The sequence below is a fragment of the Alosa sapidissima genome, chromosome 19 (genome assembly GCF_018492685.1).
Source record: "Alosa sapidissima isolate fAloSap1 chromosome 19, fAloSap1.pri, whole genome shotgun sequence".
Taxonomy (NCBI): Eukaryota; Metazoa; Chordata; class Actinopteri; order Clupeiformes; family Clupeidae; genus Alosa; species Alosa sapidissima.
The window spans coordinates 10,352,863-10,368,628 of NC_055975.1; the positions used below are offsets into that span (position 1 = coordinate 10,352,863).

Consider the following 15,766-nt stretch of genomic DNA (forward strand, 5'->3'; position numbering starts at 1 on the left):
GAAATCATGATGAAAAACAAAAAAAAAAAACACTTTTTTTACAGTTTTCCAAACCTTTCACACAAAGGCCAATAAATCAGACTTGGGGACATCATCCTTTGTCCTAATTTGCACCAGAGCAGACCTCAAGTGGGAAGAGTTATAAATATCAGCAGTGCAGACAGGTGCTGGAGTGAATGAGAAGGCTTGTTCTAAAGTTCAGTAGAGTTTCCAGCTATAGAAAATAAATAGCTAATAGACTAACACCCAGATTTGAGATGTGTGTGTTTGAAGTGCACTAAATCACCTGGAAAACACATTTTTGAATACATAGATCGATAGATCGATAGATAGAGTAATCTCGCGTCTCCAGTTCACTCCAATGGGAGTAGGTGATGTATAGTCATAATGGGAATAGCGGTACGTTCAATCACTCTACAAATGTATGGAACATTGATATAGTAATAAATATAGCAGGAAGGCATTAGGGATTGTTTAGGGACTGGTCTGTGTTTACCTTCATCCAAGTAAATAGTGTTTCTCTAGGAGCTAGTCTCTCAGAAGGTTAAATGGAAGGGCCGATAAAGGCATGCTAAAAGGCCACTGCCACTACTGCCCCCGTCTCTCAATCACTAATTAGAGCAGGAAGCAACCTCTTCACAGCAAATTGCCACTCACAAAGCATCTTTTCAGATGTCCCAGAAAAGGGGGCAATAAAAAACCAATTGAGAATCTTGAGAGCCAATTTCCTTGATTTATAAACTGCTACCCTTCCACTCTGGTCACTGGCTTTTTGTCAATGCCCTAATCAATGTTTCCCTACTATAATGAACTGTTAATCTTTTTAATTTCATTGCCAACAGGCTAAAAATCTATCACAATGTAATCAGTGCTGTCCTGCCATTCAGGTGAGAGTCAGGGGTGGGCTGCTCCTCATGCTACTGAGGGGGAGTGGGTGGGGTGGGGTGGGCTGCTCCTAATGCCCCTGAGGGGGAGTGGGTGGGGTGGGCTGCTCCTCATGCTATTGAGGGGGAGTGGGTGGGGTGCTCCTCATGCTACTAAGGGGGAGTGGATGAGGTGGGGTGGGCTGCTCCTCATGAGGGGGAGTGGGTGGGGTGGGGTGGGCTGCTCCTCATGAGGGGAAGTGGGTGGGGTGGGGTGCTGGAGGACATATAGTTAAGGGTCACAGTAAAGCCATTTAAAGTGTGGTAAATTTGCAGTGTTTAGTAAGCAATTAGAGCAAGCAAGGCAGGCAGTGCTAAATCTGAAAATGGATGTTAATTTGAACAACATTGTTGCTGTAAATATACTATAAATGTTTCCATGGCCCTAGTCTCTTCATGACGAGGCAATGTTACCTGTTTGGATTATTTTTTCCGCTTACTGCCCTGTAGTGGTTCTTGAACAGGCCCATAATAATGACTTTGAAATGGAAGCCAGGCTGGTTTGCCAAACAGCTTGTTTAATCCAATGTCATGAGTTCTTTTTGCAATCTGTGCTTTGACAAGCATATACTGATCAAATGATACTGCATGTGTTATATGCATGTGCAGTCTTGTTTGAAATGAGACAACTTACAGTAGGCCTATTTACTTTCTCATCAGCTCATGCAATGTAAGGAGGAAGGAATAAACTATTATAATTCTATTTTCTACTAGATGTACATTATTGTACCGGCATGGGAACTGTCTAAAATGCATTGAGATGCATACAAACTGAGGTTTATAGATCATTTGGTTCTTACATTTTGAATGGTATTCCAGTTTTGTTAAGTCTATACAATTTAGAGACTAGAGATATAGGCTATTTCACATTATTTTATAAATTCCATTTTCACTGTTCTATTCTCTATTTTTGTTTGCGATTTAAAAGCTAAAGTTGATTTATTTGTACCTTACCTTAGAACAACTAACATTCTTATAACCAACACAAAGCACATGCAATACTAACTACTGGCAGAAAGGATCTCAAAGACCCTGTTTGTCTATATGGCTTCCTGATTATGAACTGTGTGTGTGTGTGTGTGTGTGTGTGTGTGTGTGTGTGTGTGTGTGTGCGACTGTGTGTGTGTGTGTGTGTGTGTGTGTGCGCGACTGTGTGTGTGTGTGTGTGTGTGTGTGTGTGTGTGTGTGTGTGTGTGTGTGTGTGTGCGACTGTGCGTGCGTGTGTGTGTGTGTGTGTGTGCATGTACAGTAAGCCACCTACCTGGGATGTGTTTGGCCCAACCAATGATGACCACGAGCTCACGGTCAGCCAGATCACAAAGGGTGGTGAGAGCTTTGATGTCACTCTCTGGCATGGTGGGGTCTGGCATGGCGTAGATCTTCTCTGGCTCTGCCACCAGCAGGTGGGACACAATCTTTGTCACTGAAAGTCAAAGAAAAGGTGAGGCGGTGTGAGGTTGGAGCATCAACGTATTTTGATGTTGATAAGTTTAAGTTGTCTGTTGTGAAAGTTCAGATATTTCTATTTTATTTACATACAGCACATTTAATGCACCTCTTATAGTTATTTATTTAAGATATGTTTTTATCCAAAGGAGGTATTTCTTGAAAAACACATCTACCTTTGCGTGTATAATTTATAGTACATATTGCAAAGTGTAACCTTTGCTGTACAGTAGTCATACAGTAGAAACAAGTGGCATAAGTACATTGGCAATCCAAAGGTCTAGCTAACACGTGACATGTGAGTTTTGGATTGGATTGTAAAATCAATTAATTACGATGAGTGAACAGCATGTAGAGTGTGATAGCACCTGTCCCATATTCTCTACTGAAATTCTAATGGGAATAGGGAGTCAGAAAATGATTGGCTCTTGACGACACTGTTCTGCTGTGCTGTGTGCATGCGTGAGATGTGCATGTGTGAGTGCTCACAGGGTTTCTTTGCAGGGGGGGGGACTGTGAGGCCCAAATACGCACTGCTCTCTGCATCTAATCTTCTCTTGTACTTCTGCCGACCCCCTCGCACTCTATCCAAGCGCACGCCTGAGGGAGAGAGGATCAGTGTGTAAGAAACACAACTGAACGGAAGACAGAAACTCATACTGTACTGTACATACACTGGGAGAGAGAGGATTATACACAGGCGACGTACACACACAATTCTGTCATGTGACATACTGTACTCATGAGTTACATGTAAAAAAATAAGAGTAAATGTAGCCCACTACTTCATCAGTGCCCAGTGGACTTCTATACACACTCTAGATGGATAGAGTTCTTTATTAATTGAACATTATTCATGTCTCTCAGACACACAGCACACACACTAACATTCGTCACACACAAACGGAGAGCCAAAATGTAAGTGTTAATAAATCATTTCTTCATTTGATGGTGAAATAAAAAAATTGCGTAAAACATAATGTGTGTGTATGTGTGTGTGTGTGTGTGTGTGTGTGTGCGCGATCATAGAGGTCAATGCTCTCACACACTGGCTTGTAATTACACTGCTTTCAGGAGAGGTGACAGGAATGTAAATGAGATGCCTGCGTTAAGTGTACCACCGCCACACATACCCCACCCTCACCCACACACACACACACACTCACGCACACATACCCCACCCTCACCCACACACCCACACACACTCACGCACACATATCCCACCCTCACCCACACACACACACACACACACACACACATACCCCACCCTCACCCACACACACACACACACCCACACACACACACACACACATACCCCACCCTGACTCACCCACCCACACACACACACTCACGCACACATACCCCACCCTCACCCACACACACACACACACTCACGCACACATACCCCACCCTCACCCACACACCCACACACACTCACGCACACATATCCCACCCTCACCCACACACACACACACACACACACACACATACCCCACCCTCACCCACACACACACACACACCCACACACACACACACACACATACCCCACCCTGACTCACCCACCCACACACACACACTCACGCACACATACCCCACCCTCACCCACACACACACACACACTCACGCACACATACCCCACCCTCACCCACACACCCACACACACTCACGCACACATATCCCACCCTCACCCACACACACACACACACACACACACACATACCCCACCCTCACCCACACACACACACACACTCACACACACATATCCCACCCTCACCCACACACACACACACACACATACCCCACCCTGACTCACCCACCCACACACACACACTCACGCACACATACCCCACCCTCACCCACACACACACACACTCACGCACACATACCCCACCCTCACCCACACACACACACACACTCACACACACATACCCCACCCTGACTCACACACAACACACACTTAGGCACATACACACACACACACTCACATAACACACACACACCACCCCATATATCCCACCCTGACCCCCCCACACACACGCACGCACACACTCTCACACAGACACACACACACACACACACACACACACACAGACGCACACACACACTCACGCACACATACCCCACCCTGACCCCCCCACACACACGCACGCACACACTCTCACACACACACACACACACACACACACGCACACACACACTCACGCACACATATCCCACCGACCCACGCACACACACTCACGCACACGTACCCCACTCTGACTCACACACAACACACACTCAGGCACACACACACACACACACACACACTCACATAACACACACACACCACCCCACATATCCCACCCTGACCCACACACACACACGCACGCACACACAAACACACACACACACACACACACACACACACACACCACCACCACCACCACACATACCCCACTCTGACCCACACACAACACACACTCACACATACCCAGGGGTTAAAGTGGGGGGGGGGGGGGGGGTGAAAAGCAGTGACACCACCACAACTGGTATCAATCAGTGATATAAATGGCGGTGTTTTGCTTTGATCACTGGATGGTTAGTGGATTAGGTGTGTTCATCTGTTATCACAATGAATTGGAAGATAATGGGTGAACTATAGTGCAAGCACTAGATTATCAACCATGCATGGGGTCAAGTGATGAAGGTCCAGGTCTGAATTCAACTCAAATTTTCTGATCCCATTCCCACTATCTCTGACACACATTTCCTATCTCTCTCCATCTAAAGGCAAAAAATAAAATAAAAATCAACTAAAAAAATAGAACATACTATAACAAAAATAGATGCTAAAATGAAACTAAAAACAAACAGCAGAATCACCCCCACTTCAAGTGCCCAAGGAGAGCCTGGTTTGATTCAGACTGATGGTCCCATCCTCCTTTATCTCTCTCTGCCCTTTCCTGTCTCAATTCTCCCTCCTATCCATACAAAGGCAACCCCCCCCCAATTATAAAAAAAACATACAATACCTTAAAGTTTCAAATTGATGCATAGTGTTGCTTTGAGGAACTATATCAGCATCTCTGCAATCACTGTAAATACTCATGTCTGAGGCCATGTCTTTCAGGGGAGAGAAATAATGACACTGACACCTTGAAAGCTTTGAAATTGACAAATCCCATGTTATGCAATCGCTTAACATCAAGAACCCAAGCTCAAACTCAAGCATGGCATCTTCAAGTGGGCTGTTTTTAAATTTGTAAACTTTATTTTCCACGCAAATGTAAATTGTACCTTTCAATGATGTGCAAGTATACTTCATTCATTTATGTCACAAGCCAAGCAACAAACAGCAAACTCCCTCTCTCCACTCCAGCAAACCATATTATCATTACAACAGCTGAACAGGGAGATTTCTCCTGCTTATATAAATTATTTGATTCCCAAGAAACACGAATCTGATTAGGATTGTCTTTCAATTTCCTGACACTGACAACCCACTAACCTAATTACCTCCCAGTCCCAACGGCTCTCCGTCTCTCTTGCAAACACAGTGAGATCATTTGAACTGCTACTAAGTTGCAGTAAAAATCTCATCTCAAACTGTAATTTGTCATTTTCTATTTCTGCACCAATAATTGGCAAGATACAAAATTGAAATAAAAAACATGCAAATTATTGAAACAGATTAAGCCTAAGCTGGAGAACATGTTTTGAACATCATCAGAGAGAGGAGAAAAGGACAAAAGAATATGTTAACTCCCCATCCTCCAATCCAGACAAAAACTGACTATTTCAAAGTACATTTATTTCATGGTATTTATGTGGGTAATTTTTTGCATTTTAAAGTATGAAAAAACAATAAAAATGCATATGATGACATTGTTCAGATGGATGTAATGTATTAAAAACCAACTTGGAACTCTTTCTGATGAGAATGACAGTAGTGCAGCACATACAGTATACTGATGAGAATGTCAGTAGTGCAGCACACACAGTATACTGATGAGTAAAGCAGCACATACAGTACAGTATACTGATGAGAATGTCAGTAGTGCAGCACACACAGTATACTGATGAGTAAAGCAGCACATACAGTACAGTATACTGATGAGAATGTCAGTAGTGCAGCACACACAGTATACTGATGAGAATGTCAGTAGTGCAGCACATACAGTACAGTACAGTATACTGATGAGAATGTCAGTAGTGCAGCACACAGTATACTGATGAGAGTTTGAGTTCTATGTCAGCACCACATATCTGCCATTGTCTGGATGGAAAATTCCAGACTGTGCTAATTGTGATGTTGTCACATTGTAACATTAATGCTTCTCCCTGTCCTACTGAGGCACTTAACAACTGTGGTGACCCCAGCGCATGAGTGCCCTGTTCCCGCATTACTGACTACAGTATATGCATAAGCTGAAGTGAAGCATGGCATGAGGTCTACATGAGATTCCAAGGTATATGGAGGATGCGTGATTTTAATAGAACAGAGCATAACTGGCATATCCTCACATAAATTAAAAGCATGTTGAGCATTCTTGCAATAAGACAAAGATAAACAAAAGAGAGAGAGAGAGTATCCCTATATTGAGTCCCTCAAATCAAGCAAAAGATCTAAATTCTTATTTTAAGAAATCGTTGTAAAAACTGGTATGGGTCAGAGTATGTTTTTATCTCTTTTGTAACCTGCTGAGAGGCTAAGAGTGTTCTTATTGAGTAAAAGAGAGAGCTTGGGGAGGATTTACTTAAACTCTTCTTCTCTCTTCGAGTTCCTTAGAGATATCATCTGTGTGTATGTTTGATGGTATGATGGGGATAGTGTATGTGAATATCTGGGCGTATGTGTCATGCCAAACAAAGGATCCTTGTGTCTGCAGACAGGGTTTCGGATGACAGTCCTTCAAAGCAGCTAGTGGAGAATAGACAAGGTAGGCAGGCTAGGGGTCAGTGTGGCTGGCATACCCACACTGATTAGTAAGGGCCATGAGGTCTAGGGGGCAGCTGAACTCTGCTCCTCTCTCCCTCCAAAGCCAACAATACACTCAACAAACACACACACACAGACAGACACACACACACACACACACACACACACACACACACACATGCATTCACACACTCTAGAAATGGCCTGTTCACACTTTTTTGTGGAAGACTATTGGGCCCTCTTGTCACACTGGCCCCCCTCCCTACCATGACTGTTTGAGGTTGTGGGGGTGCTTATTTTTGGGATGCTCACCTGTTCAAAAGCGGCTGTATGCTGGTGGGGGTGGGGGGCTGTCGGCATGGCTTAGATGGTTGGCACTGACAAGGGTGGCTTAGAGGGACCCTATTTTAGCTGGGTAAAAAAACGGTGACATCAGCCCTGCCACCCTTCCTCTGCCAAATCCTGCCTTTCATGGTGGCCATGTCTATTTCAAAAGGGCCTCCGCAGCCAGGCTGTCATGACAGAGGAGTGTTGCAGCATTCCTTCTCTCAGAGGCTCTTTAGATAGATTGATTATGGTACCTGCATTGTAAATTATTGTCATAGGAAGAGATGGTCCATCTGGTCCTGACCAAACCTGACAGAGGCTCCATGTCCCTCCAGGCAGGCGGTGGTAGCATAGTGGCTAAGGAGCTGGGCTAGCATGCAGTAGCCAGAAAAGTTGTGGGTTCAATTCCCAACTTCCACTGTTGTGCCCCTTGAGCAAGGCACTTAACCCCAAGTTGCTTTGGGGAGAATGACACTTGTAAGTCACTTTGGATAAAAGCGTCTGCTAATTGAATAAATGTAAATGCAATAAACCTATGGTCAACAGTTAGGCCCTCCCTCTTCTCACAAGGGACATCTGTTAGTGCTCTTCATTCCTCTGCGTAAGAGTGCATGTAGACTGACACTGTGAGTAAAAGCAGTGAATGTGTGTGTGTGTGTGTGTGTGTGTGTGTTTGCACTTGTCTTTGTGTCAGAGTGCCTTCTCTTGTGGCGCCTGTCATAGCTTTGGCTCCCTGTGTGTCTCTTGGCAGAAATGATATACCACACTGCTGGCCACATGAAGGGGACACCGCAGCCTGGCCTCGCCTACAGCCCGGGTGGAAAACATGTGTTTGCGCGCGCTCTAATCCCGTTCACCTGTTGGGCAGCGGAGCATGCGAGACCCTGGGGGTGAGCGGAGCCAAACAAGCGCTTCACCCACTGAGGAATCTCAGTCTCCCCGAGAGGCATGAGAGACCCGTGACCTTCAGCACTCTAACACACAACCAGAGCTGCTCTACACGCTCTTCACTGAGGTTCATTCGGACGAAGGATGACGGAAGAGCTCATGGCCAGTCTCTGGTCACAAGTCAACGTGAGACCTCAGCCGAACTGGCATACCTTAAACAGAACTATGAGCATTTCATATGCTGCTCTGCATACTCCACCATGGTTTGCCCCTATATGAACTGATGATATAAGATACAGCAGACAATAGCACACAATCATTTGTTTGGATGTGCCAAAACAGTGGCTGTTTGTTCAAAATAATGATGTGGAGGTTGAAAAAGCAGTTTTGAGAACTGCAACTGTGATCTGAGAAATGCACCTGAAAACAACCCAAAAGAAGCTATGGATAGTGTTCAGTTATCCATTTATTTAGTTGTGCATTACTTACTTCCACTTAAGGAAACATCACAGAATAAAATCACTGGTATAAAAATTGTGTATGTTAAACATTGATTGGCTCATTGTCTCCGTTTTTGTGAACTCCAATGAGATGTATTTGTTTAGTGAAAAGATATGCCTTCTCCACCACTCATATCTCTAAACCACCGATACAACCACGGCAGCTTGTTTAGTGGAAAGGCTTTCAACTGGAAATAGGATGGGCGCGCATTACATCTTTGTAATTTTGTTCTGATGTCTCCTTGAGGAGCTGATTGATCTTACACTCACGTACCGTGTGCAAGAGGATAGACAGCTGACCTTGCTTCAGGAGGAGAGATGGCAGGGGAAGAATGGACCTGATTTTAGGTTATGTCATTTGCAAAATGCATCAATTTATTGTGAGGTGTGTTTTAAAAATATTGGAGTAAAGCTGTTTATGTTATGAAACCTTCACATGATTATTTGTGCTTTAATAAATATGTAGTGAACATATACTGTAGTTAGCATGAAATAGGGATATTTTCAGAGGCTTCAGAAAACATTCCACTACATCATTTAATATATTGTTTGAGTGTGTGCTTGTAAGCATTGTCTATATTTTGTTGTATAGTAATGCTATAATTCCTCAATACCACTGACACTTTTGCACAACCTGACCAAATTTCATTATGTTTATGATTTTATTTATTGTTTATTATTATTTTATTTTATTTGCTAAATATTAACCAAATGAACTGGTAATAAGTACCAGCCAATGAAGACGTGCTCAAATGTCGTGTTAAAACTGCCAAGACATTGGCGATTCATCTATGAACATCTTTCTCTGTCTTGTTTTTTTGATGGTCTCTTATTCCTCCAGATAATATATTTCCATTAATTTTTCATCAGCTCGTAATGTGATTACCCCCCATTCTAGTCTCCAGCCCTCTGTCTACCTATCTAGCTTGACATGCAGCAGGGGAGATTCCATTACCTTGCTATGCTTCCTATACAGATCAACACTCACAATGTCAGGAAACTTGCAAAACCACTTCATATCGGGTTTAAATGGAGATAAGAAAAGTGGCATCCATGTATTTCAGAAGTTTCTAACCCTGGATATGCTCATTTCTATGCCATGTCTGTGAGCACAAACATGGATAAAGTACAGGTTGTCATCATTCTGTGAGCTCCTGAAGGTCTTCTAACATCTAAAACATTTCTTGGAATGAGGAATTAAAGCTCTGTAGTTTAACATCCACACTGGGATGACTTGGAGCAAAAGAAAACAAGGACAAATAATGAGGTAATGCGTTACAGTTTCTTTCAGTCGCTTTGGTGCTTTTCTCAGATCAGAATGAAAATTCTCATAACTATTAGATCAACCTCCACAACATTTAGACATTTGTGCACATCATAGTAGCAATTTCTCCTTCCTCTAAACAATTATTGCAAATAACTTTGAACATGTATCAGTTGCTTTGTCATGTCAGTCAAAATGAACTATACTTATGGATGCTGAATAGTTGTTCCAAATAAAACTAATAGTCTTCATTTTATTGCTTGAGTCATTACATACAAAATTGGTGAACTAGTTATCAAATTCTGTCACAATGCTGTAGAATTGCAAAGAGCATATACAGTAAAACTGTGAAACATACATATTCAGTTTCTTGTACTCACTTACTCCCCTAACTACAGCAATTTGTAACTTTACTGTAGTTTTCAAATGGCTGTACAAGTACTGTATAGTGCTGTCTTGAGCATTTTCAGGTAGTGTCACCGAGTTCTGACCTTTTTTTGCATGGGAAAACACTGAGAGCATAAACTGTCGTAAAGAAAAACATGACAAAGCCATTTGACTATCTTGTTCATAAACGATGGTGTCAAGACTTCTCATTTTGATGACACTGGCAGTTTCATTGACATAAATACTTGCTTTTGAGGAATGGACTATCCATTTTGAGCAAGAGACGTGCTTTTGCAGGTTATCCACTAGGTTTTCAGCAATTATTTTGAGAAATGCACTAACTGCTGTGCAAATGTTAATAATAAAATAAAAATAATAATAATAATAATAATAATAAAGTAAAATTAATAATAGAAAAAGCACCAAAGCGACTAAGAAAAACTGTAACCAGCCAGGTCTCTGTATCTCTCCAGACACCAGACCTGAAAACAGGCAGGGGGAGGCTAGACTGAGAAAATAGATAGATAGATAGATAGATAGATATATGGATAGATGGATAGATGGATAGATAGATAGATAGATAGATAGATAGATTAAAAGAAAGATAGAAAAGGCCGGCAGACAGACAGAGAGAACAGGGAAAATCCACTAGAAGCATGTTCAGTTGTCACAGAATTCCCAGATGGCATGACTAGGGGAAAAAAAACATCCACAGGAAGGGAGTTTGGATGTTCGGAAAACATTTAGCAAATCAATAAGCCAGGGAGGCCTGTGAGAGGCGGTGTGTGCTTAAGAGACCATGCTGAAGCTTTTCCAGTTGGAATACTGTTACACTTCTATTAGTGGGATGCAGAGATTGACCTGTTCAGCATATTTCTGTCCCCACAGCCACACACTGCATTATTTACCACCAGCTGGCTCAGGCAGGGTGGTGGACACACATAGGTGGACAGACTCACTCTGTGACCAGCACTTCATATCCACATTCACTGCATCATGAGCCCATGGCAATGTGAAACTAGAATATTTACAAAACACGCACATGCACACTCACACGCACGCACACACACACACACACACACACACACACACACACACACACACACACACACACACACACACACACACACACACACACACACACACACACACACACACACACACACACAGACGAGAAGGATGTTTATATTTCTTACCTTCTTTCAACATGCCAACTTTAAGACACTTCATGAAGCGACAGGCCTGGCAGGACTTGCGTCTCCGCTTGGTGATCTCACACTCGTTTGTTGCCGGACAGCTGTACTCAATGTTACCTGTGGAGAGATGGAGGACAGGTATTCACTCTAGGTTTTACTAAAGGTACTTTTTGTCATAGTGGCCATTTTAATTCACGTAAAATGCTTTGAAGATTATTAAAAAAAAAATAGGAAAGGTAAATGATTTCAATTCATTTAAAATATACACACAGACCTAACCCTGATACACCCATGTCAAAAGTACAGCTTAAAAAATACAAAGAATTGAATAGGAAGGTTCTTGAATGAGTGTATATTAAAATAAATTACACAAACATACACAGTGGTACACCCATCAAGCATCTAGAAAGACATGTCTGTAAATATTATTTTGAGAAGAGCTAGACATCTGTAAAGAACATAGTGATCAGAAATAAGAACAAAAGCTTTCTTATCTATCATCAATAAATAGCGTAAGTGTGCATATACTGTGGGACACTGAAAACAAAGAAGGAAGGGAATGGTGTTGCAGAGAACTGAGCGAGACAGCAGAGGAGAGGAAAGACAGGAGAGGAGAGGAGAGGATAGGACAGAACAGGACAGGACAGGAGAGGAGAGGAGGAGAGGAGAGTGGAGAGGACAGGAGAGGAGAAGAGAGGAGGAGAGGAGAAGAGAGGAGAGGACAGAACAGGACAGGAGAGGAGAGGAGAAGAGAGGAGAAGAGGAGAAGAGAGGAGAGGAGAGGAGAGGAGAAGAGAGGAGGAGAGGAGAAGAGAGGAGAGGAGGAGAGGAGGGGAGAGGAGAGGAGAGGAGAGCAGATGTAGAGCAGAGCGCCGCTGTGGGCCCAGACACAGAGAGGCAGGCAGCGCCTCCCATTCCATTCAGCTCGTCTGCATGTGTGCCATTAATTCCACACTGGGCCCCAGGAGGACCCAACGCTGCTCTGCAGAGTTCCCAGAGCCCAGGCTCCTCCTCGCCAGTCTGCACCCACACTCATGCATCCACACTCCGCTCCCATGCACACAACCACACGCTCACCAAATCTATTTACATGACACCCATTGTACTGATACATTATTCACACCCAGCATTTGGACTCTAGATACTTGGGAATAGCAAATTCAGTATCAAAATAAATAAAACTTTTTTTTTTTCCATTGTATGGTGCTGCTAACAATGGTGAGTGGTTGCAACCAAGTTTGTTTTCCTGCAGGCCAGGTGGTGCACAGGAACTTCAATTAGAGTAAAGGATGATGGCAAATAAGGTCCTGAATTCTGAGTAGCATGGGTGATTAAAATGTGCATGAATGTGTGTGTGTGTGTGTGTGTGTGTGTGTGTGTGTGTGTGTGTGTGTGTGTGTGTGTGTGTGTGAGTGTTTCTATATAATATATTTGTAAATGACTTCTTCACAAATTAGATTTGCAGTCATATTTTTCTGGCACAAATGAAAGACTACCAGCCTTTGCAATTATGCCAACATTATTGTACAGCTCAAGTGTTATGTCCCAAGATGTCTTAAATAATTAGAAATTCCCTCCCATTATCTGGGTTATTTGAATCAGTATGCCAACTCCTCTCTCTGGCTGCGGGTTTTGGGGGATTAATAAAGCAGAAAAGATAATGTTGATAAAGTGTGATAGAACCTCTTCCTGTTATTGTGTTTCACATGCATTCATCATTTATGTTGCATTTGTCAAGCAGCTGCTGCACAAAACAATCTAAATTATGTGCTACTTAGCAATGATTGCTTTGGTTTGATAGCTAAATAAAATGTATACTTCCAATGTAAGATACCGTGAATACAAAATCATATCAAAATAAACTAAGGAAGGAAGGATATGTTCTTCTTACATTACATTACATTTGGCTGACGCTTTTTAACCAAAGCGACTCACAACAAGGGAAATCAAGTTAGAGTATGATAAGAACAAGTTAGTGCAGCAGTGAATATACAGTCAAGTGTCAGTTCTAGTCAGGTGGTAATGGAGAGAATTAGTAAGTCTAGTGTAGGTAGTGCTACGAGAGGAGATACTCTCTGAAGAGCTGGGTCTTCAGGAGTTTTTTGAAGGTAGAGAGGGATGCTACTTCTCTGGTAGGAACAAGTAGTGCGTTCCACCAACGGGGAACAACAGATGTGGCATGTGTTCCTAACAGTAATATTTTGACACTTCAACTACATGCAAGCTAACAACTCAAAGTAGCTGGTGTCATACAGTATGTACGTGCTGGTGCAATGTGAAACCTTACATAATTATAAGTATATAAAAAAGTATATAAAACCCTGAACCACACATACACACACACACACACACACACACACACACACACACACACACACACACACACACACACAGAGTTGATGACAATACCGAGGGCAATGCAAATATTCACAAAGTATTTTTTGAAGGCGGCCTGATGGTAAACAGTAGATTTGGAGCATAGGATAATTGAAACAAACACACGCCCCCCTGGTATACTGTCCATCCAGTCATCCCATTAAACCTAACATTTCTAATCTCATTTAGTCTGGTATCAAAGGTTATTTTATTTAACATAAATAGAAACTGGAAAAAGAAAGGTTGTTTCCTTATACACTCCCTTTCTCAGTATTTATATGTCAATTTCTTATATGGCTTTTCAGGACCTGTGCCAGTAGACCGGGGCGTATTGGAGAAGTCAGGTTCTGTAAGTAAATTACAGTAAAATGGCAGGTATTCCTCCTGAAAATCTAAACTGACTTTTACAGGCTTACTGTCAAGGTCTATTACCTCATATACCAATAAGAAGAGTGGGTGGGGTTCAGCTGGGTTCTCCATTTCACACTTTCTCACACACACACACACACACACACACACACACACACACACACACACACACACACATTTATATACAGTATATATTTCATTGGTAGGGCCAAATTACATGTTTAGCCTAAAGAACTAGAAGGATTGGGAATGAGGACAGGCTTAACTGAACGATGGGAATTATTTGACATCTGAAATTATACAAAAATGCAAAAGATCAGATCAGTTTTTATATCTCACAGTATCTCACCATATGTCCCCTGCAGCAATGAGGATGTGTGGAGAACTCAATCAGATACATTCATACAGTATCAAAAGGGAAAGGCCAAAGCTTTTTCAAAAATCTCCTCCTTGTAGCTTACTAGAACTGGGTTGGTAGGATGAAATGGAACACCAGAATGAGGCGAATGGCATTGTGATATCAAAATCATTTCAATTGCAGGCTACTTTACATCACTGACACATTGCCATCTTACTCCACCACCGAACCAAAGTCAGAAATTTTTTTTTTGCTCACTAACTATTATTTATGTTTGGTGAGATGTGTCATGAAGGTAAGTGCTCTGGGAAGAGATGACAGGAGTTTCCTGAAGGTACAGTAGATAGGGGCAGCCTGTTCTGAGAGCATTTGGAACACACTGGCTGAGAAGGTGCAAGCTTGTATTATTGAGTTGAGGTAGACGGGTGCAGACCCAGAAGTCACTCTGCATTAGTGACTTGAATTTGATTTTGTCAGCCAGGGGTAGTCAGTGGAGGTCAGAGTGACGTGCCCTTTTAGGTTGATTGAAAACCAGGTGAGCCACAGTGTTTTCACTGGGCAATCACACAAATCACATCACAAACTACCAAAATGTTTTTGAGTGGGTGAATGAATTCAAACAACTTTGTTTGAGTTTGATTGATCTTTAGATATGGCAGTACAGAAATATGGTGGTTGCATTGATTACAGTGTCAAGTAAAAGAAAAGGGATTGATATTCAGAAGACACTATTATTAAACCAACACACTGGTTACACCAATTAGCCTATTATATAGCTTGCCTATGAAAATAAGAGATCTGATCATTGTTGAAC

At 42.4% G+C, this 15,766-nt stretch overlaps 1 protein-coding gene across 5 annotated transcripts in view; it reads right to left on the minus strand.

Annotated features, from left to right (window-relative positions):
* The window catches only part of esrrb (estrogen-related receptor beta), a 54,857-nt gene that overhangs the window by 13,814 nt on the left and 25,277 nt on the right, over nt 1-15,766 (minus strand). For 4 of the 5 annotated variants that reach the window (XM_042073235.1, XM_042073236.1, XM_042073234.1 and 1 more), the window contains 3 exons: nt 11,850-11,966; nt 2,859-2,969; nt 2,185-2,346 (listed from right to left, as the gene is read on the minus strand). In XM_042073235.1, the coding sequence (XP_041929169.1) occupies nt 2,185-2,346; nt 2,859-2,969; nt 11,850-11,966 (390 nt within the window). Of the gene's footprint in view, nt 1-2,184; nt 2,347-2,858; nt 2,970-11,849; nt 11,967-14,657; nt 14,728-15,766 lie in introns of those variants that run through there. The other variant, XM_042073237.1, reaches the window with a different exon arrangement.